Genomic DNA, 22397 nt, shown 5'->3' with positions numbered 1-22397 from the left:
CTGGCTCCCTCTCCCAACCCCAGTAGACCCTTCCCTCAATTGCCCACAGCAGAGGCAAGACTCGGCTGAAACATTCAATGAAATTTATTGAAGAGAAACATTTACTGAAACCATTGAAGAGAGGGAATGACAACACAGAGAGGAACGTCTGACGGCCACTACAGCCCATAGGTCACGGACCCCCTCCTCTTGGGGTCCCAAATGAGGTGCCTCTGTTTCCCCCAACACCGTGGCCCTCCTGCCATAGTCTCCCTTCCTGAGGGCCCCACGATCGGCCCTTGGCCAGGATGATGGATGCGGATGCTGGCCATGGCCCCTCACTCCAGGGCACTCTCCACTCTGGCCGACATGCTGGGGCCTGGTCCTGCCCTATGGCCTGCACAGGACAGTCACAGGATGCTGGAAAACGCAGCACGGGGCACTGGGACAAGCCGAAGAAACTGAGTCACAAGTAACAAGAGAGTGGCACATCAGAGCACGGTTTCCGTGGAGACTCCCACAGGCCACCTCTGTCCTTGGTCCAGTTCCTTCTTCCTGAGGTCACGGGGTGAGCACCAGCCATGCTCTCTTCTGTCCTTCCCGCCATCTCCTGGGACTGGGCTCGAGAGGTCTCTGGGGTGGGGTGGGGGTGGCTGCTCAGATAAGAACACACATACATCTCCACAAGAACAAGCAGCAGTTGGCCTAAATCTACACCGAGGAAGCAGAGGCTGAGCTCACGACACCAGACGACAGCAAGCAGAGCCTGGGCTCGCACTGAAGCTCGTGCCACACACCCGGGCTGAGAGGTGGCTGCTGCGTTAGGCCAGGACACCGGCCGCGGGCTCCTGCACACCTCAGGGCTCTGCATGAGAATGGTAACTAGTGTGCGTGTAGTGGGAGCGGGGGAGGGGTGGTGCCACTTGACACGGGGGTCACTAAGGGGCCTACAGAGACACAAGTGGGCTTCCCAGAGCATGGAGCGACGTGCTCCAGGGGTCAGTGAATGAGGGTCCCCCTCTTGGGCGGCCCAAGGGGCCGGCACCCTTGAGACGGCTCCTAACATCTCCCAGGCCAGTGTGGGTGGCAGACATTTTCAGGTGCCCCTCACCTAGGCTAGGGCCAGCCACTCAGGGGTGCTTCCCAGGCTGGCTGCCTGGACTGGCAGGGTTTCGGGCTGGGGCTGGGGCTGGGGCTGGGGTGGAGCTGCCATGGGAGGGGGCACCTCTCCCTGCCCCATTCTGCATCAAGTATGGTCATCCTGGTCCGTTGGAAGGGCTGATGGTGGTGATCAGGTCCCCGTGGGGGTGGTGGAGTGCCCGGGGGTTTGGCTTGGGCTGGGTGGGTCCTTCCCTTGGCCCTGCTCCACATGTGGGGTGAGGCTGCTTCCCTGGAGTGGCCTCCCCCTGCCTCCAGAGCTCTGCTGTCTGAGAGGAGAGGGGGCCTCTGGGCCTTCTGAGCCTATCTGCCCGAGGAGGACTTGGCGGGGCTCATCTCCCCAGCCCCGTCCTCATTTCCCAACTCCTCTGGGATGGGCTTGAGCCCCTCCTCCAGGGGCTCCCCAGTCTCCTGGTCTCCTGCCTGGGCGAGGCCCTCTGGCTCACAGCCAGGACCTCCCGGGCCTTCCCTGGAAGCGCTGCCCATCTGGGCAGGGGTAGGGCCCCCAGGGGCCTCTGAGGGTCTTGCCTGACCTAGGCCCGCAAGGACAGCGTCATGATCGTCACTGTCCTCCCCCTCAGACTCCCGCTCTTCCTGCTCCTTCTCCTCCACCTTGTCATCCTCCGCCTTAGCACCGACTCTGGCATCAGCCTGGGCATTGGCCCGGGCACCAGCCCCTTCCTCTGCCTGGGCTCTCTCGTTCCTGGCTAGACTGGCCTCCCAGGCCTCAGACTCCCGAACAAGCCCCAGCATCTCTAGGAAACTTGGAGACCTCCCAACCATTCTCAACTTCCTCAGCGCTTCATCCAGCGGCTCAATAAGGTTGGCCCTGGCGAGCACCTGCCTCAGGCGTACATGGTCAGCTGAGGCTCTGGCCAGGGCCCCCTTCTCAATGGCTTTCTGCAGCAAAACTTCCAGCCGCAACACGAAAGCAGAGAGCCGCTCGCCTGACTCTTGCTGAGCTGTCAAACACTTCACCCGGATGGTTGCCTGCGACTCGTTGTCTCCAAACACCTGGATCAGGGCCGCCAGGCAGTCCTGAGCCGTCCTGGCAGGGTTCTCTGCCAGGAGCCCGTGCACGAGCTGCAGGGCCGTCCCTCGAAGGCCTTCCATCAGCCGCCTCCTCTTCTCCCTTTCTGAGACCCCCTGCCATACATGTAGCATGTCTGTGGTGTGGTCTAGCCAGGCCTCAAAGGACTCCTCCCCCAGGGCGGGCTGATCCCTCCCAGAAAACACGCCCAGGCGCTGGTACCGCATGGTCTCCACCCAGGGCTGGACTGCCTGACTGACCGATCTGAGCCAGCACACCCGGCGCAGTCCCAGCCCCAGGGCCCCAGCCACACTCTCCACCGTCTGCCCCTGTTGCTCCAGGAAGTGGAACACGCGACTGAGAAACTCCTCGCCTGAGCAACGGGGCACAAAGACTACGTTCCAGGGACCCCCGGTGCCCGGGATTTCCCTGGGGACCAAAGCATAGTTAACTTCCCGGTCAAGCTCGACCAGGGCTGCAGTGGCATTATCCTCCTCTCGAAACACTTTGCCCAGCACGGTGAAGTGACCCATGGGCCACAGGGCGGCCTCCAGAGACTCTTGGAGTTCGGCTTCATCACAGTCCTCCGGGATGCCCAGAATGAGCAGACCCCTTCGAGCGCTGATGCCCATCCACCTGCACCAGTCCCGCAGCATCGTCACCGCCATCGCGTGCAATTTCCGCCGGCGCGGGGTTAATATCAGCCGTAGGAAACGGTTCCCGGCGCGGACCAGGGTGACACTGGGCAGGGTGGAGGGGGCGGGGGGGGTGAATTAGTGAGGGAGCCTAGGACTCAGAGAGAACCGCCCAGGTCTCCACAGCCTGTGAATACAAACGAGGTGAGAGCGAAGTTAAGCGCCCCCCCCCTCCGCCCCGCCGCGCCCACCCCCCAGGTGACCCTCCTCCCCCGGGGCGGTGCCTTTGCAGCCCAGGCTAGACCCCTGCCCCGCCTTCCACCCGCCCGCCGGGGCCACGGCCCCCTCCCCACCGCGTCCCTCTCGCCCCCGCGGGCTGCCGCAGTCCTACTGGGGCGGGCGGAGGGCAGGCGGCAGGCGGGCGGGTCTCCCGGAGGGCTGAGCGCACCCTCCCCGGTTCTGGCACCTACCCTCCTCTGGGTCGGGGTCCTTCCTCGTCGAGGTCCCAGCAGGTGGGGCGCAGGGGCTGCGCCGAGCGGCAGCGGGGTCGTGCGCCCCTCTTTTCCTGGCTGCCTCTCACTCCCTCTCCTTCTTCCTCTCCCTGTCCCTCTCTCAGCGCGGCACGTGGGCTAGCGCGCCGGCGCCTGCTCGCCACCACTCTCTGCAGTGCGGACTCGGGGCGGGGGCGCAGTGGCGGCGGAGCGCGGACCCTCCGCGTCGCCCCGGAGACCGCCGGGCCATTGGCGCGCGCGGGTCACGCGGCCAGGCTGTGGCCACCGCCGCGGGCACCCCGGGACTGCGCGTGACGTCACCTGCTCCTTCCCCCGCCCCCGAGGGGGCGCTGGCACAGGTGGGGATCCTGGGGACCCGAGAGCCAGTGCCCCCATCCTAGACCCAACCCTGCCCACCTCCCGCCCCTCCCGGAACATGCTCTCGGGGCGTCAGCCTGGCGAGGGGTCCATATCCCCGGGTGCCCACCAGAGAGCCGCTGGGCAGGCCCGAGATGCGCCCGCCAGCGCTGCATTCTGGCATGGGTGGAGCGCGGGATGGGGGCGCGTTCTGGGGCTCCTTCACCTGTTTCCGCCCCTCCTCCCCTCCACCCAGAACGGGTCCTGTCCCAGCTAGGCGAGAAGCACTTCGTCCGGGTGCTACTACGTGGAATAGATGCCACCTGCGCACATGAGCGCTCGCACACACCACCGCAACCGGGGGTCAGCAGTCCCCGTACTCGCGCGGGGGCCGTGGCCGCTGTGGGCACACGACGGGCCAAGATGCGTCGCTGCCCCAGTGCCAGGGCCCTGCCCCAAGGAGGGTGTCAAGGACTTTCCTGTTTTGCTCACTTCATGTCCCAATCCCAAGAACGGGCTTCTGCTACTTAGAGCTCAACCCCTTGGGCCTGTATCTTACCATGTGTCCTTGGGCAAGTCCTTGCCCCTTCTCTGGGCCTCAGTGGAGGGACAGAACTGGGGGTCTCTACCTGAGGGTGTGTACAGGAGAGCCAGTGGGCTGGGCGTGAAGCGCTGGATGTGTCCCCTGCCCCCCTGTGCTCTCGCCAGCCTAATGAGCTCTGAGACATCTGCTCTCTTGGCCCCTGAGGGCAGCATGGGTGTTGTGCCTCCCCAGAGACCTCTGTCTGGCCCCGAGTCAGTCTTCTTCTACAGATCCTTCCCCTTTCCTTTGCTACCTAGGCTAGTCACTGTACCAAGGCAGTGCTGCCACAACTCAAAATGGAGTGCCAGCCCCTCTGGGTCTCGCCACCTTGCACCCATCCTGTCATGGGAGTCTGGGGCCATGTGGACAGCCTCTCCACTGGTCAGATGGCAGACAGGTTCCCTTGGGGTCACACCTCCCGGTGTTGTTGGCTTCTCTTTCCTTGCCTGCCTGGCATCTGGCCAGACATCCTCTTCTGTGACTTGCCTTTCACACTCAAGCTATACTGGTCAAGGTTTTCCTGAGTGTCCAGCTCACTCATGCTCCTTGTTGAATCACAGCCCTGGTTTATTTGTCTATGACCCTGTGGATGGGCGTTCACACTGTTCCCAGTCTTTGTTACAGACACTGCTGCCACCAGCACCCCACGCATGCCTGTCTTAGCCGCTGTCGGCCTGACAGGCTCTGGAACGTACGCCAAGAAGTGGTTTTTCCGGGACTTGGGCTGTGCCCATCAAAGCTATGGCCAGGTGTTGCTAATCTGTTATCTCCCATGAGTGGCTGAACCTGTGTTCACTCCCACCGGCAGCATAGGTGTGGTCCTGTGTGCCCCCACAGCCTGAGCAGCCTTTGGTCTTGTCCAGCCTTGACCACTTGCCCACTCCCATGGGGAGAAGTGCTACCTCATTACTGTGTGCCTTGCATTTCCCTGGTCGGCAGTGAGGTTGGGCATCCTTGCACAAGTGTGTTGGCCATTCCCAGTTCCTCTTCTGTGAATCTCCTTTGCTCATATCCTCCCCACTGCTGAGAAGCCTCATTGGCCTGTTACTGGGAGAAAGTTCCTAGCATCAAGGGCAAAGGCACTCTCATTTTTTTTCTACACTCACCCATCGCCCAGAAACAGGCCACATTGGAGTTGGTCTCATAGTGGGAGCTTGACTGGCCCATATGGTCTTACTCTCCCGACTTTCCTGTCTCTCAGGTGGTAAATGCTGGGTAAATGAAGAAGCACGAGTGTTCTGTCACAAACCAGCTTTCCCAGTCGGCCTCGTGTGTGGACCCCCTCCCCTTCTCCCCACTGAGGGCCAAGACAGCCTCTCCTAATACAGGTGAACTGCTGCTCTAAACACCCACAGTGAGAATTTCTGTCCACCAAACCTTGGTGTTAGCCCTGCCATGGCTCGCACCCCACATTGTCCTCTTTCTTGGTTTCTGCCATGATTTATCTGGGGTCCTTCCTCAGAGAGGGTGCTCCCGTGGGAACATACATGGGTCCCGTGTCCCCAGCCAGCCAGCTGGCCTGCAGACCGACTGTCAATTCCTTCCCTCTGTTTTCAGCCTCGTCTCTTCCTACTCTCCTTCCTTCCATACCTGCTGACTCCAAGTCCAGGACTGTCTGGCTCTACCTTGGGGTGCCCATTACTCCCTCCCCCCGCTAGGGCTGGACTGTGATGCCTTGACTACTTTTCCTTTGTCACCTTTCAGCCCTCATTTTGCTCCACCTCTCAGCACAGTTGACCCTCCTTCCTTCTCACAACCTTTTCCTTTCTCAGCTTCTGTAAGCCCCCACCTTTGGGCTAATCTCCTCCCTCCCTGCCTGCCCATCGTTGGAACTCCCTCCTCCTTCTCCTTTGCTTGAGTTCAGTGCGGTGGAGGTGGCCTCCCAGCCTCAGCCCCAGGACCTTTGGTGCCTCCAACGCCATTCTCGCCCAAAGTCCTCTCATCCGAGGGACCATCTGCCCGCTGATGGCTCCAAATGTTTTGTCTCTGGGTGGGACCCCCTTCCCTGAGCTCCTCATGTCCTCATCAAACTGCACGCTTGGATGCCCCATGGGAACTGCAGGATGAAGATGTCCAAACAGGAGCATTTCATCCTCCTCGACACACTTGCTTCTTCCCCGGGATTCCCCCAAGGGCTCCACCTTCCACCTGGTTGCTCCAGCAAAGATGCCAGGATTCTTTCTCCCCTCTCCTTTGTTCCTTACGCCCAATCTAACCCAATGTGGGATTTTATCCACTTTAATCGATGACTGCTGGCCCTCTCCACGTCTCCATGGTCTCCTGCTCTCCCAGCCTCCACTCTGGCCTCTCTTTCTACTTCACTCCCACCCACAGGGAAGCCAGGGCAAACTCTCTGCAACAGCACCAGACCATGCTCCTCCCCAGTGACAAGTCCTCCCTGTGGCTCCCCATCTCTTTAGACTAAGGAAACTCCAAAGTCCCTTCCCTGGCCAAAAGCCCCCTTTGCCCCACCCCCACCCCCCGGGAGCTGGCCTCCTCTTATGGTCTTCTTCTTCTCATACCACCCACCCCCAGCACCTCTCACCAAACTCCTGATTCGTTGGCCTTATCAGCTGGCCCCAGAGCACCATACCCAGCTCTTTCCCGTCTGTGGCCTCTGCCTTCCCGCCGCTTCTGTGTGGGACAACCCACCCCAAGAACTTCCTGTGGTGGTGGCCTCCTCTTCCTCCTCTTCCTCATTCAAGTCTCAGCAGAAATGCCTTCTCCTCCCAGAGGCCTCCTCTGCCCAGCCACCCACAACAAAAGTGGAACCTGGAATACTCTCCATTCATATTTAGCAGCATTGATTTATATGTCATCATATGATAGATAGAAAGCAGAGATTTGGGTCTCTGCTTTGGGGCATCAGGGTCTCCCTCCCCAGATGGCAAGCTCCCCAGGAGAAGGGGCCTTGCCCATGTTTCTCATCCCAGGGTCTCATCCCAGAGCCTGGCTCAGAGGAGGCCCTCAGTGCCTTGTTTTGAGCAAGCACCTGAATATGTCAGCCTGCTGCCATCTGCCACGGGCCTGGGACCTTTACCCTGAGGGCTGTGGAGGGCCCCGATGGGTTTGAAGTGAGAGGGTGGCAAGGATCAGACCTGCTGTGTGGTTAACTGGGCAGCAGGGAGGTAAGCCTGGAGCAGACAGGGTTTTCTGCAGTCGGCCAGACCAGACGGTGATGGGCTCGGTCTCTTCAGGCAGAGGGTTTAAAGAGAAAGGGGGAAGATACAGTCTCTAGGGAGGGAGAAGGCACAGGGAGGGCTCAAGCAGGGTCCCAGATTTTTCACTTGTGTGTGGGCTCAGAGGATGGGAGGGTCCTTCTCTGACATGGAGAATCACACCAACAGTTATCTTTCTTTTCCTCTCACCTTTTGTGAGAGAGGGTGTTGGGAAGTGGGGTGACGGGGGTGGGGATGAGTTCCTGTGGCCATGCTTGCATTTGAGAGGCCTGTGTGACACCCAGGTAGATATACACTCTTCCCTCTTCCTCCTACCCCCACTGCCACCCAGGCCCTGTGGGCAGCTGGGCTCCCTGGTAGAGGTAAAGGAATTGTAATTGTGCCACCTTCTTGGCCCAGCTCCCAGGGTCTTCCATCTTTTGGCTTGGTCCCCCTGATTTCCAGTACTGGGCCCTGCACAGAGCCAGCACCCAGTAGATGTTAACCACGTGGAGAAATAAGCACAGAAACACTTCACTTTGGGTGGTGCAGAGATGCTTCCATCAAGACTCACAGAGGGCCCGGGCCACTAGGTGACTGGACGCTCCCATAAGATACTTCCTCTAGTAGTAGCTGTTGGGAATAAAGTCCAAGGGATGGCCAGCCTAGCTGAGCACATAGAACATGGGCATGGCAGCAGAGGGAGATCTCGGTGCTTCCCTTCACTTGGCTGCTTCACTTGACCTCAGGTGTGTCCCTTAACTTCCACAGGTTGAGTGAGAGTGTTGTCTGCTCACAACCCAGGAAGAGCTTCTCTGCTTTGCACCACAAACACCAAGGGCCCAAGCCCTGCACAGCCAAACGGGCCCCTCCTGTCTCCTCCAGGGAGAGCCTGAAGTTCCCTCCTACCTTCTTACCAGGCAGTGCCCATCCACACTTCCTAAACTGTGGCTTCAGACCAGGCCCCAGCCAGCCGAAGACTTCTCTGGCTGCTCAACAGCCCTCTTCCTCCACCACCCCCTCTCCTCACACACCCGGCTCTTGCTCCTAGCCTCTGGGGGCTCCCTGCCCTGTCCCAAGCCTTCCACAGGCTCTTAGGCAGCCAGGCGGGCCCTCTCCTCCCTTTTTGAACCCGCCATCTCCTTGTTGGCTGCTCCTACATGGGGGACAGTACTTTCTCAGCTTCTTCCTGGCTGCCAGCCCCCTCTGTGTCCACCTGCCCACTGAAACCTCGAAAGTGCAGGTGGCTCCTTTTGGGTTCACACGGCGCATTGGAGCATCACCTCAACGTGGCACTCATGCTTCCCCGACTCAGGGTACTGCTGGGCTGGATAAGTGTCAGCATGTCCTCCTTCGGTCCTTCACAGACCCGGTTGCCTACGGCACACTCTGTAACTCATGGAAGTCCCTCTGGGGGATGCAAATGTGGGACTCGGGGTGTGGTCAGCCTTGAGTGGTTGCCAGCCTCTCTCTGCCTTGGGTCGGGGTTAGGATGGTTCTCATGTTGAGAATTGGTGATAGGCGTGTGAATTGTCAGAACAGCTTTAAATATCTGCATGCAGTCATTTTCAACAAATCATCCAGCTACCTTGAGACCCAGCCCTGGCTCTCCTACTTATTTACCTAGGAGAATGGAACATAAAGAAGGAGACTCACTCAACAATGTTCCCATCAGCTTTCATCATAATAGCCCCACACTGGAGCCAACCCAAATGCCCATCAGCAGGAGAAGGGATAAGGGGCTTGCTGTGAATCCCTACCCTGTGGCGATCCCACACAGCAGTAAAAACCAGTGGGCCCCTGACCCTCACAACCCCATAGGTGTGTCTCACAGACAATATGCCAAGTGAGAGAGGTTAGACGCCAGAGTGTGACGCCGTATGATTCCACTGATACAGAATGCAAGAGGAGGCAAAAAGGATCTGCGGCACAGGACATTCTGAGGGCGGTTGCCTCCAGGGAGGCAGGAGCAACTGGCGAGGCAGTCAGAGGTACCTCCTGGGAAGACAGAAATGGTCTGTAGCTTGACAAAGGGCTGGGTCAGTCACTGAGTGGATGCAATTTTCAAAATGCATCAAACTGTGTACACTTTGAGTAGAGGCAGCAGTAATAAAATGAACCATGTTCTTTAAGGCTCTGTTACAGAGCACCTGGTGCTATGGACTGAATTTTGTCTCCCCAGTGTTTGCATGAATGTATGTACGTATGTTTGTATGCCAGGGCCCTAAATCCCAATGACTGTATTGGGAGATAAGGCCTATAAGGAGGCAATTAAAGTTAAATGAGATCATAAGGCCCTGATCCGATAAGGAGTAGTGTCCTTCTGAGAAGAGATGCCAGGTAGTGCTCTGTCTGTCTCTGTCTCTGTCTCTCTCTGTCTCTCTCTCTCTCACACTGTCTCTCTTTCTCCCCTCTCCCCCATCTCCAAATGCACAAAGAAGAGGTCCTGTGAGCACACAAAGAGATGGAAGCCACCTACAGGTTGGGAAGAGAGCTCTCAGCAGAAACCAACCACATTGGCACCCTGATCTCAGACTTCCAGCCTCCAGAACTATGAGAAAATCAAGGTCTGTTGTTTAAGCTGCCCAGTCTGTGGTATTTCCTTACAGTGGCCTGAGATAAACTAAGACACCTGGGTTCCCTTGTGTTTGCCTGGGAAAGTCACACTTCCCTGGAGAACCCCTATTTCCTCATCTGTCAATCGGAGTCATCTGCCTGTCTCACTGGGAGGCTGTGAGAATCCCCTGAGAGAGTGTATGTGGTAGTGTTTTGGAAGATTCCAAGTTCTGGCATTCTCCTGAGGTGACATTGTGTTCCCTGCCATGGTGAGTACAGTGCCTCTGTAATGTGCAGGCTCCTCTCCCAGCCCTGCCTCCTCAGAGCCTAGCCATTGCCATTGCCACCTCCTAGGAACGAAGCCCTTGAAAGGAGCACAAGTCTCTCTCTCCTGACCTGCCACCTCTGTGCCTGGAATAAGGGTGCGTCCTGCCCTATAATGCCTTGACCCTGGTGACTGAGTCCACGTTCTCCCTCAGGAGCCAGACCAGCCCAATCCAGCCCAACAGGACCTCAGTGAGCCCTGAAGCCTTTGCTTACTTGTCTATGGCCCTCCTTCCTGGGCTGCCTCTCTCGTAACTAACCTCCAGCTTTCTCCAAATGCAAGTGTTCCTTTAGCCTCCAGGGGCCAGGTGTACAGGGGATCCCTTCCCTTGGGAAGGAAAGATATGTTTTATCTTTTCCTTCCCTCCTTCTCCCCCACGGGGAAGGAAATTCCATCCTGGTGAACTTGGGGGAGCTCCGAGGGCCTTCCCCAGACAAAGTGAGGAACTTCTTTAATTTATCCAACAAGGAGTTGAGCTGTACCCTCTACATTCCACTCATTATAGTATGTGCTGAGCCTCCGCCTGCACATCAGAGCAGAAGTAGACCCTGCCCTAACTCAGTGCATAATCTAAGGGGTGACCACAGACCATAAGGAAATTATCCCCCATGCAAACGTTGAGGAATAAACTCTGTCATATCCATCAAGGGGACTCACCCCACCCCTACCCCAGTGTCCTGGCATCCATTCAGGTGGCAGAAAAAGCTCTTTGTGCACATTTCCTTCCAGGAATGGATAGTACAGAGCTGCAAAGGATCAACCAGTATTCACTGAGTGCTTGTTTCAAGTCAAGTATGGCTCTAGAGTTCAGGGATCCGGGCAGTCAGTGCAACAAGAAACGTCCAAAGAGAATAAAGGGTATAACTCTTGGCCTCATTCTCCTCCTCCTCCTCCTCTTCCCTCCCTCGCTCCATCCCCTCCCGCTTCTTCTCTTTCTCCTTCTTCTTCTCCTCCTTTTTCTCCTCCTCCTCTTCCTCCTCCTCCTCCTCCTCTTCTTCCTCCTCCTCCTCCTCCTCCTCCTCCTCCTCCTCCTCCTCCTTTTCTTTCTTCTATGGGGCCTGATAAAGACCATCCTCTTGAAAACTATGACTCTTGGATGTCGGAGCCAGGTGCATGAAACAGAAGAGTGTCCTTTTTTTAGTGTCAAGACTCATCAAGTGAGGAGAACTCAGAGCATGGAGAGTGACCCATAAACTGTAGTGTAGGAAGGAATGAACGGAGGCCAAAGAGCTGTTCTGTCATTCAAAAGGAATCGAGTGGATGGCTTGGGAATGCATGTGGAGGAACTGTAATTTTGAATTTTTTAAAAATCACTCCTTTTTCTGCTGCTTCGTTATTGGTGTATAGAAACGCAACAGATTTCTGCACATTGATTTTATATCCTGCAGCTTTGCTGAATTCATGTATTAGTTCTAGCAATTTTTTTGGTGGAGTCTTTTGGGTTTTCTACATAGAGTGTCATGTTGTCTGCGAATGGTGAAAGTTTGACTTCTTCCTTGCCGATTTGGATGCCTTATATTTCCTTTTGGTGTCTGCTGAGGCTAAGACTTCTAGTACTACATTAAATAACAGTGGTGAACGTGGACATCCTTGTTTTGTTCCTGACCGTAGGGGAAAGGCTCTCGGTTTTTCCCCATTGAAGATGATACTAGCTGTGGGTCTTTCTTACATGGCCTTTATGATGTTGAGCTATGTTCCTTCTATCCCTATGTTCTTGAGGGTTTTTATCAATAATGGATGCTGTATTTTGTCAAATGCTCTTCCTGCATCTATTGACAGGATCACATGGTTCTTATCCTTTCTTTTATTAATGTGGTGTGTCACATTGATTGATTTGTGAATATTGAACCAACCCTGCAGCCCAGGAATAAATCCCACTTGATCATGTTGAATAATTCTTTTAAGGTACTGTTGAATTCGACTTGCTACAAATTTTATTGAGAATTTTTGCATCCACGTTCATCAGGGATATTGGCCTGTAATTCTCGCTTTTAGTGGGGTCTTTGGTCTTGGAATAAAGGTAGTGCTGGTTTCATAGAATGAGTTTGGAAGTTTTCCTTCCATTTCTATCTTTTGGAATGGTTGAAGAAGAAAAGGTATTCACTCTTCTTTAAATGTCTGGTAGAATTCCCCTGGGAAGCCGTCTGGCCCAGGACTTTTGTTTGTTGGGAGATTTTTTACTACTGATTCAATTTCTTTTCTGGTTGTGGATCTGTTCAAATTTTCTTCTTCTTCCTGTTTCAGTTTTGGTAGTTTGTAAGTTTCTAGGAATTTATCCATTTCTTCCAGATTGCCCAGTTTGTTGGCATATAATTTTTCATAGTATTAACTTATAATTATATTTCTGTGGTGTTGGTTGTGATCTCTCTTCTTTCATTTGTGATTTTATCTATTTAGGCCCTTTGTCTTTTCTTTTTGATAAGTCTGGCTAGAGGTTTATCAGTTTTATTAATCTTTTCAAAGAACCAGCTCTTTGTTTCGTTGATCTGTTCTCCTGATTTTTGTTTGTCTGTTTGTTTCTATATCATTTATTTCTGCTCTAATATTTATTATTTTCCTTCTTCTGTTGACTTTAGGCAACTGCACCAAAAACAAAAAGATACCTAGAAATAAACCTAACTAAAGAGGTAAAAAGATCTTTACTTTGAAAACTATAGAACACTTATGAACAAAACTGAAGAGGAGACAAAGAAATGGAAAAACATTCCATGCTCATGGATTGGAAGAACAAACATTGTTTAAATGTCTATGCTACCCAAAACAATCTACACATTTAATGCAATCCCTATCAAACTACCACCAGCATTTTTAATCTTAAAATTTGTATGGAACCACAAAAGACCCCAAATAGCCAAAGCAATTCTGAAAAAGAAAAGCAAAACTGGAAGAATCATGATTCCAGGTTTCAAGCAATATTACAAAGCTGCAGTCCATCAGGGCAGTATGGTACAGGCACAAAAACAGACACCTAGATCAATGGGACAGAATAAAAAACCCAGAAATGGACCCACAGCTATATGGTCAACTAATCTTCGACAAAGCAGGAAAGAATATCCAATGCAAGGAAGACAGTTTCTTCAACAAATGGTGTTGGGGAAACTGGACAGCGGCATGCAGAAGAATGAAACTGGACCACTTTCTTACACCATACACAAAAAATTAAATTCAAAACGGATGAAAGAGCTCAGTGTGAGACAGGAAACCATCAAAATCCTAGAGGAGGGCACAGGCAGCAACCTCTTTGACCTTGGCCGTAGCAACTTCTTACTAGACACGTCGCCAGAGGCAAAGGAAGCAAAAGCGAAAAATGAACTATTGGGATTTCATCAAGATAAAAAGCTTCTGCATAGCAAAAGAAATAGTCAACAAAACTAAAAGGCAACCCATGGAATGGGAGAAGATATTTGCAAATGACATATCTGATAAAGGGTTGGTATCCAAAATCTATAAAGAACTTATCAAACTCAACACCCAAAAAACAAATAACCCAGTGAAGAAATGGGCAGAAGACATGAGTAGACACTTTTCAAAGAAGACATCCAGATGGCTAACAGACACATGAAAAGATGCTCAACATCACTCATCATCAGGGAAATGCAAATCAAAACCATGATGAGATACCACCTCACACTTGTCAGAATGGCTAAAATTAACAACTCAAGGCACAACAGGTGTTAGCAAGGATGCGGAGAAACGGGAACCGTCTTGCACTGTTGGTGGGAGTGCACACTGGTGCAGCCGCTCTGGAGAACAGTATGGAGGTTCCTCAAAAAACTAAAAATAGAACTACCCTATGATCCAGCAATTTCCCTACCAGGTATTTACCCAAAGGATACAAAAATACAGATTCAAAGGGGTACATGCACCCCGATGTTTATAGCAGCATTATCAACAATGGCCAAACTGTGGAGAGAGCCCAAATGTCCATCGACTGATGAATGGATAAAGAAGATGTGGGGTGCGTGTGTGTGTCTACATATATATATATATATATATATATATATATATATATGAATATTACCCAGCCATCAAAAAGAATGAAATCTTGCCACTTGCAATGACGTGGATGGAGCTAGAATGTACTATGCTGAGAAAAATAAGTCAATCAGAGAAAGACAAATACCATATGATTTCACTCATATGTGGAATTTAAGAAACAAAACAGATGAACCTATGGGAAGAGAGGGAAAGAGGAGAGAGGGAAGCAAACCACAAGAGACTCTTAATGATAGGGAACAAATTGAGGGTTGATGGAGGGAAGTGGGTGTGGGGGGTGTGGGCTAGGTGGTTGATGGGTATTAAAGAGGGCACTTGTTGTGTTGAGCACTGGGTATTGTATGTAAGGGATGAATCATTGAATTCTACTCCTGAAACCAATATGGCACTGTACGTTAACTAAAATTTAAATAAAAACTAAAAAAAAAAATCACTCTTGAATCTTCGTGGATATGCTTTAAGTATCATACCTGCTAACACATATAAGATGGCAAATATGACTAGTGCTATGAGAGAAAGGTACACAATGCTGTATGAGAACTCTCAAGGGGGGGTATGAATTAGTCTGGGAAGTCAAGGGAGTCTTTCCCAAGAAAATGGCAGGGTGCTGGGGCCTGAAGGACATGTAGGGCATACCTCGTGGAAGGAAGAAGGCAAGAGCATTCCAGGCCAAGGGTACAGCAATGTTCAAACGTCCAGTGGTGGGAACAATATTACCTAAGAGGGACTGAAATATGGCAGGTCGAGCAAGAGTGAAAGGCTGGTTTGAGATCATCATGGTTGGCAGACAGGTATCAGAAATCTCAGCCTGTGTAAACCAGGGTTAAGCATTTTAGCCCTATGTCAAAGCACAATGGGAAGTCGTTGAAAATTTTCTAAGCAAGGGATTAATGTGATCAGATTTGCACCTTAAGAGATCACTCTTGCTGCAGTGCGGAGAAAGTTTTGGATGGGGCAAGGTGGTCTTTTGAGAGACGAGTTAGTGGGATACTGTAGAATCCTATCCAGCAGAGGAGAACAGCTTAGACGGGAAGTAGTCAGTGTTTGCTCACAACCCCTCTCAAACAATTCTGAGAAACTGTATATCCCCTCACACATGGAAGTTGACAACTAAAACATCTCACTCTAAGTCCAAATAGTAAATGTGTCATTTCTGCTACATTGTAAGTGTTGACATTTTAGAACAAAACCTTAACATCACTACTTTGATGGTATCCAATGAAATCTAAATATCCTGGCAATTTGACACCCATCATCATCTATTTAAAAATACACCAAAAAACTCTCCATCAAGTTGGAAAATTGACATCCACATTTCATCTCCATGAACTTATATCTCCATCCCCCTTCCCTCACATAGTTTTATCTGAATGTAATCTATCTTTTATCCTCAACATCTTTTGTGGAACCCTATGGTGTTTCTTTGCAACAAAAATATATAAACAAGTTGAAATGCTATTTTATTCATTGTGATTTTTATTCACTGTGCTAAGACTCCACATTTTTGAAGTTTTCATCACCACAATTGTTGATCATGACACCCAGTTGCTCAGAATAGCAAAGATAGTAAAACTTTTGAAAAATAATTAATCAACATGTAAAGTAAAATTTGGTTGGAAATGAGTCTTTAGAAGAGGTGGGTGGGATTTTTTTTTTAATGAATTAATGTTTTCATGGAGAAGTATGCAAATATGTGTGCAAATATGGGGCAGGATTCTGCTTTAATTGTAATGCTGTTTCCTTTTTTTTTTTAATCTAAAGAAGCAGATGAGCCTAGCCACCGCAGTTAGAAAACAAAAAGAAATAAAAGGCATCCAAATTGGAAAGGAAAAAGTAGAAGTGTCACTATTCACAGATGACATGATACTATATGTATATAGAATACCCCAAAGACTCCACCAAAAACTATTGGGACTAATTAAATGAATTCAGTAAAGCTGCAGGATACAAAACCAATATACAGAAATCTGTTGTGTTTCTATACACTAACAATGAACTATCAGAAGAATAAATTAAGAAAACAATCCTAAATTCCACTGTACCAAAAAAAAAAAAAAAAGAATAAAATACCTAGGAATAAAGTCAACCAAGGAGATGAAAGACCTGTACTCTGAAAACTATAAGACACTGCTAAAAGAAATTGAAGACAACTCAAATAAATGGAAAGATACACCATGCTCATGGACTGGAAGAATTAATATTCTTAAAATGTCCAAACTACCCAAAGCAATCTAAAGATTCAGTGCAATCCCTATCGAAACTACCAATGAATGTCATTTTTCACAGAGCTAGAACAAAGAATCCTAAAATCTGTATGGAATTACAAAAGATCCCAAATAGCCAAAGCAATCTTGAGAAAGAAGAACAAAACTGGAAGTATTGTGCTCCCAGATTTCAAGTTATACTGCAAAGTTGTAGGAATCAAAGCAGGATGATACTGGCACAAAAACAGAAACATATATCAATAAAACAGAATGGAGAGCCCATAAGTAAACCCACACTTGTATGCTCAATTAATCTACAACAAAGGAGACAAGAATATACAATGGAGAAAAGACAGGCTCTTCAATAAATGGTTCTGGGAAAACTGGACAGCTACATGCAAAAGAATGAAACTGGACCATTTTCTTATACCATATACAAAAGTAAACTCAAAATTGATTGAAGACTTCAAAGCAAGACCTGAATCTATAAAAATCCTAGAAGAAAACAGGCAGTAAGCTCTTTGACATTGGTCTTAGTGATTTTTTGTATCTGTCTCCTCAGACGAGGACGACAACAACAACAACAACAACAACAACAACAACAACAAACCAAGTTGGACTATGTCAGACTAAAAAACTTTTGCACAGCAGAGGAAACCATCAACAGAACAAAAAGACAACCTACTGAAGGGGAGAAGATATTTACAACTGATATACCCAATAAGGGGTTAACATCCAAAATATATAAAGAAGCCATAAAACTCAATATCCAAAAAACAAACAAAACAAACAAACAAACACAAAAACCCACCACCAATCTGATTAAAAAATGGGCAGAGGTCCCGAGTAGACATTTTTTTCCAAAGAAGAGATATAGGTGGCCAAGAGGCACACGAAAAGATATTCAACATAAATAACTGTCAGGGAAATGCAAATCGAAACCACAATGAGGTCAACACCTCACACCTGTCAGAATGATTACTGTCAAAAAGACAAGAAATAACCTGTGTCTGAGAGGATGTGGGGGAAAGGGAAGCCTCGTGCACTGTTTTTCTGTTTGGTTTGATTTTTTGTTTGTTTGTTTTGGGGGGAGTTGTAGGTTTTCTTTGGAGTTTTGGGGAAAACCTTTTATTTTATTTTTATTTTTTTTATTAAAGTACAGTTGACACACAATGTTACATTACTTTCAGATGTACAACATGGTGACTCAACTCTATCCTTTATGCTATAGTCACCACAAGTATAGCTACCATCTACCACCATACAATACTATTACAATCTCATTGAGTATCTACCCCATGCTGTGCCGTTTATTCCCATGACTTACTCATCCCACAACCGGAAGCCGGTATCTCCCACTCGCCTTCACCCGTTTTGCCTACACCCCCGCCTCCTTCCCCTTTGGCAACCATCAGTTTGTGCTCCGTATTTGCAGGTCTGATTCTGCTTTTTGTTTGTTTGTTTGGTTTGGTTTTTTATTTTATTGTTAAAAATTTTTTAATGTTTATTTATTTTTGAGACAGAGAGAGACAGAGCATGAATGGGGGAGGGTCAGAGAGAGAGAGAGAGAGAGAGAGAGAGAGAGAGAGAGACACACACAGAATCTGAAGCAGGCTCCAGGCTGTGAGCTGTCAGCACAGAGCCCGACATGGGGCTCGAACTCACGGACCTCAAGATCATGACCTGAGCCGAAGTCAGATGCTTAACCGACTGAGCCACCCAGGTGCCCCTGTTTTGCTGTTTAGATTCCACATGTGAGTGAAATCATGTGGTGTTTGTGTTTCTCAGCCTGACTTATTTCACTTAACATAATACCCTCTAGGTCCATCCATGTTGTCACAAATGGCACGATCTCACCCTTTTTATGGGTGTGTAATATTCCATTGTGTATATGTGTGTGTGTGAGAATAATTGTGTTAATATGCAGATACACACACACACACACACACACACACACACACACTACATCTTCCTTATTCATTCGTCTATCAATGGATTCTTAGGTTGCCTCCATATCTTGGCTATTGTAAATAATGCTGCAATAAACATAGGGGCACACATATCTTTTCAAATTAGTTTCTTCTTTTTCCTTGGGTAAACACCCAGTAGTGGAATTATTGCATCATATGGTAGTTCTATTTTTAATACCCTTGTGCACTGTTGGTGGGAATGCAAATTGGTGCAGCCACTATGGAAAACAGTATGGAGTTTCCTCAAAAAAAAAAATAATAATAGAAATACCATATGACCCAGCAATTCCACTTCTGGGCATTAATCAAAACATAAGAAAATAAATACACAAATTCAAAAAGGCATATGTTCATCAGAGCTTTATTTACAATAGCCAAGATATGGAAGCCACCTAAGTGCCCATCGATAGATAAATGGATAAAGAAGATATGGTAATGAAATGTTACTCAGCCACACAAAGAAAGGACATCTTGCCATTTGTGACAACATGGATGGACCTAGAGGGTATCATGCTAAGTGAGATAAGTCAGACAGGGAAAGATGAACAGCGTATGACTTCACTTACACGTGGAATCTAAAAATACAAAACAAAACCAACAAAACAAAATAGAAACAGACTCATAGATGCAGAGGACAAACTGATGGTTGCCAGAGGGGAGGGGAGTGAAGGGAGTATGGATGAAATAGGTGAAGAGGTACAAACTTCCAGTTATAAAATAAATAAGACAACGGGGACTTAATGTACAGCATAAGGAATATAGTGAATGATATCGTAACGACTTTGTATGGTGACAGATGGTAACTAGACTTAGTGTGGTGACCATTTTGTAATGTATACAAGTGTCAAATCACTATGTTGTACACCTGAAACTGATATAATATTGTATTTCAATTATTCTCCATTAAAAAAAAAAACACCCAAAATCAGAAAAGAAAAAAAAAAAGAGGATGGGAGCAAAAAAAGATTTAATGTGCTATGTGATCTCATTCTTTGAATTCCTTCCAAGAGGTGAGGTCAGCCAACAATCGCACAACAATCTCTCATCATCAGTTAAGGACCTATCAATCAGCTGACAACTCAAGTAAGTCCCTTTGGAAACCACCTGGCCTGCAAAAGGATTGGTCCTCCACTCATTACGGTCCTTTGTTTCACAATTTCTGAGACATACCAAAAAGCCCTTGCAAAGACATGGCTATAAATTCTCTCTCTTACTCTTTTACTTAGAACTACTCTGTTTCACGGTGCCTGGGTGGCTCAGACGGTTAAGCATCTGACTCTCGATTTCAGCTTGGGTCACGATCTCAAAGTTTGTCGGTTCGAGCCCCAAGTTGGGCTCTGCGCTGACAGTGTGGAGCCTGCTTGGGATTCTGTCTCTCTCTCTCTCTCTCTCTCTCTGCCCCTTCCCTGCTCACGTGTGCTCTCTCTCTCTCTCTCTCTCTCTCTCTCTCTCCAAAATAAAATATAAACTTTAAATTAAAAAAAAAAGAAGAAGAGGGGTTCCTGGGTGGCTCGGTCGCTTGTCGACCAGCTCTTGATTTAGGCTCAGGTCATGATCTCACGGTTCGGTTTGTGGGATAGGGCTCTGGGCTGCCAGCAGGGAGCCTGCTTGGGATTCTCTCTGTCCCTCTGCCACCCCACCCCCAACCCCACACATGCATAGTGCTCTCTCTGTCTCTCTCAAAGTAAATAAATAAACATTTTAAAAAAGAAAAAAAGAGAAAACAAATTTCTGTTTCATCTGATTTGCTCAGAAAAGTCTGGGCACACTGAAAATTAGTTTAAATACAGTTTTGACAATAATTAATTCTTGATAAAAATGCTCTTACCTTATGCATATTTTCCACATATTGTTGCTGAAACTTTAAAGTTGCAGATCTAGCTCATTCAATATATGGGAAATATATGCCATGGAACTTTGTTGGAGAAAGCCCTCATCATTGTCACACCAACGAGGCAAATCAGCCTTAATTTCTGTCAGAACAGTCTGACTTTTTTTAGGCAATTTGAATAATTGCATAATTAATATGCAGTTGGAAAAAATCTTTTATTATTAATTATTTATTATTTATTATTTATTTTATTTATTTATTTATTTATCAATATATGAAATTTATTGTCAAATTGGAAACCCATGGGGGAGGGGAAGAAAAAAAAAAGAGGTTAGAGTGGAAGAGCGCCAAAGCATAAGAGACTCTTAAAAACTGAGAACAAACTGAGGGTTGATGGGGGGGGTGGGAGGGAGGGGAGGGTGGGTGATGGGCATTGAGGAGGGCACCTGTTGGGATGAGCACTGGGTGTTGTCTGGAAACCAATTTGACAATAAATTTCATATATTGAAAAAAAAATTGGTTTCCATACAACACCCAGTGCTCATCCCAACAGGTGCCCTCCTCAATGCCCATCACCCACCCTCCCCTCCCTCCCACCCCCCATCAACCCTCAGTTTTGGAAGAACATCTTTTAAACCACTAAGAAATACATGATAGGATACTTCTTTGAATATAGATATTACTAGAGTCTTCAATATCGAGATTTAAATACTACAGAGGTAACATACTTTATCCATTTTATAATCAATTGTAAAACTGGGTAATAAGGCTGTTTCTCATCACCTAGTGTATGATAAACCTATGTGAACTATAACTAAAATTTTTAAGTTTATTTATTTATTCTGAGGGAGAGAGCAAGCGGGGAAGGGGCAGAGAGAGAGAGAGGGAGAGACAGAATCCCAAGGAGGTTGCACACTGGCAGCGCAGAGCCCAACATGAGGCCCAAACTCACCAAGAGAGCCCGAGATCATGACCCCAGGCAAAATCAAGAGTTGGACGCTTAACACACTGAGCCACCCAGGCACCCGTGTAACTAAAATTTTATGTTATCAAATAAGGCATTATAACGGAAAGCATGACATGCATCCTTGTGTGTTTTTCATGCTAGTGTTGTCCTTTGGGAATAAATAAATCACAGTCATGTGAATCTCAGAAATAATTTCATTAATTATACTAGGCATTATGGGCAACCTTTCCTCATGTCATTAAGAAAGAGAAATGGAAGGGGAAAGTGGGTGATGGGCATTGAGGAGGGCACCTGTTGGGATGAGCACTGGGTGTTGTATGGAAACCAATTTGACAATAAATTTCATTAAAAAAAAGAGAGAAATGGATGTACTGCTAAAATTTAATCAGTCTGTTAGCTGGCCTTTTGTTTTATAAAAGGAGGTGGAAAACATAAAACATTTTGTCAGTGAAATAGGTAATGATAATTGGAACACTTCTCGATTCAATTTGGTAAAAGTAGTTTTTAACTATTTTACAAAGTTAATTTATCTCAAAATCTTGTAAACTTTTTATTTGTTGATATTATTCAGTGTATCTTGAATGTTGGTAGCATTAGAAAATGTTCCAGATGTAAAACAATAAAGTAAAATTAAATTAAATTAAATTAAATTAAATTAAATTAAATATTGTCCAGATAATCACAAAATGATGATTGTTCTAACCTGATTCAGTTATTTGATTGTAGTTTTCCCTAGCTATTTACATGTTCTAGGCAAAAGTTTCAAGAATAACTGGCAAAATAATTGTTACGGGGAAAAATAAAAGGCTGTTTTTAAGAAAATATAAATTAAGTAATAATATTACGGCACATTAGATGTCAAATCACTCCCATGCTCTAGCATACAATATATCTGAAATCGTAATATCTCAACACAGGCTAAAATACTGATGTTTTTGAACCATGCCTCATTTCCAGCAGAAATTAGTGTGTGTACGGTAGGAAAATTCAAGTCTTAAGGAATTTCTTGATGATTTCATTAACTCACTGATGGAAGGTTTTTCCAAACTAAATGATTGGTGGTGTTCCTTTATTTTGCCAACCCACTGGAGTTTTTAACTCCTGGGATTATATAGTTCAGTTGTCAGTATAAGTATTTCAGGATGAATAATGAGTAT

At 48.1% G+C, this 22397-nt stretch overlaps 1 protein-coding gene across 2 annotated transcripts; it reads right to left on the bottom strand.

Annotated features, from left to right (window-relative positions):
- Positions 1 to 69: 69 nt before the first annotated feature.
- On the bottom strand, positions 70 to 3569 carry LOC123383687 (paraneoplastic antigen-like protein 6B). 2 transcript variants are annotated; one of them, XM_045051682.1, is made up of 2 exons: positions 3273 to 3569; positions 70 to 2989 (listed from the first exon to the last, which is right to left on the bottom strand). In XM_045051682.1, the coding sequence occupies exon 2, from the start codon at positions 2833 to 2835 to the stop codon at positions 1441 to 1443; it is 1395 nt and encodes a 464-aa protein (XP_044907617.1). In that variant the 5' UTR covers positions 2836 to 2989; positions 3273 to 3569; the 3' UTR covers positions 70 to 1440. The 2 variants fall into 2 exon arrangements, with proteins under 2 accessions (XP_044907617.1, XP_044907618.1); XM_045051683.1 differs by having other exon boundaries at positions 70 to 2908.
- Between the last annotated feature and the right edge of the window lie 18828 nt (positions 3570 to 22397).

The sequence above is a fragment of the Felis catus genome, assembly GCF_018350175.1.
Source record: "Felis catus isolate Fca126 chromosome X unlocalized genomic scaffold, F.catus_Fca126_mat1.0 chrX_random_Un_scaffold_85, whole genome shotgun sequence".
NCBI lineage: Eukaryota > Metazoa > Chordata > Mammalia > Carnivora > Felidae > Felis > Felis catus.
This window is presented reverse-complemented; position numbering and strand designations above follow the sequence as displayed.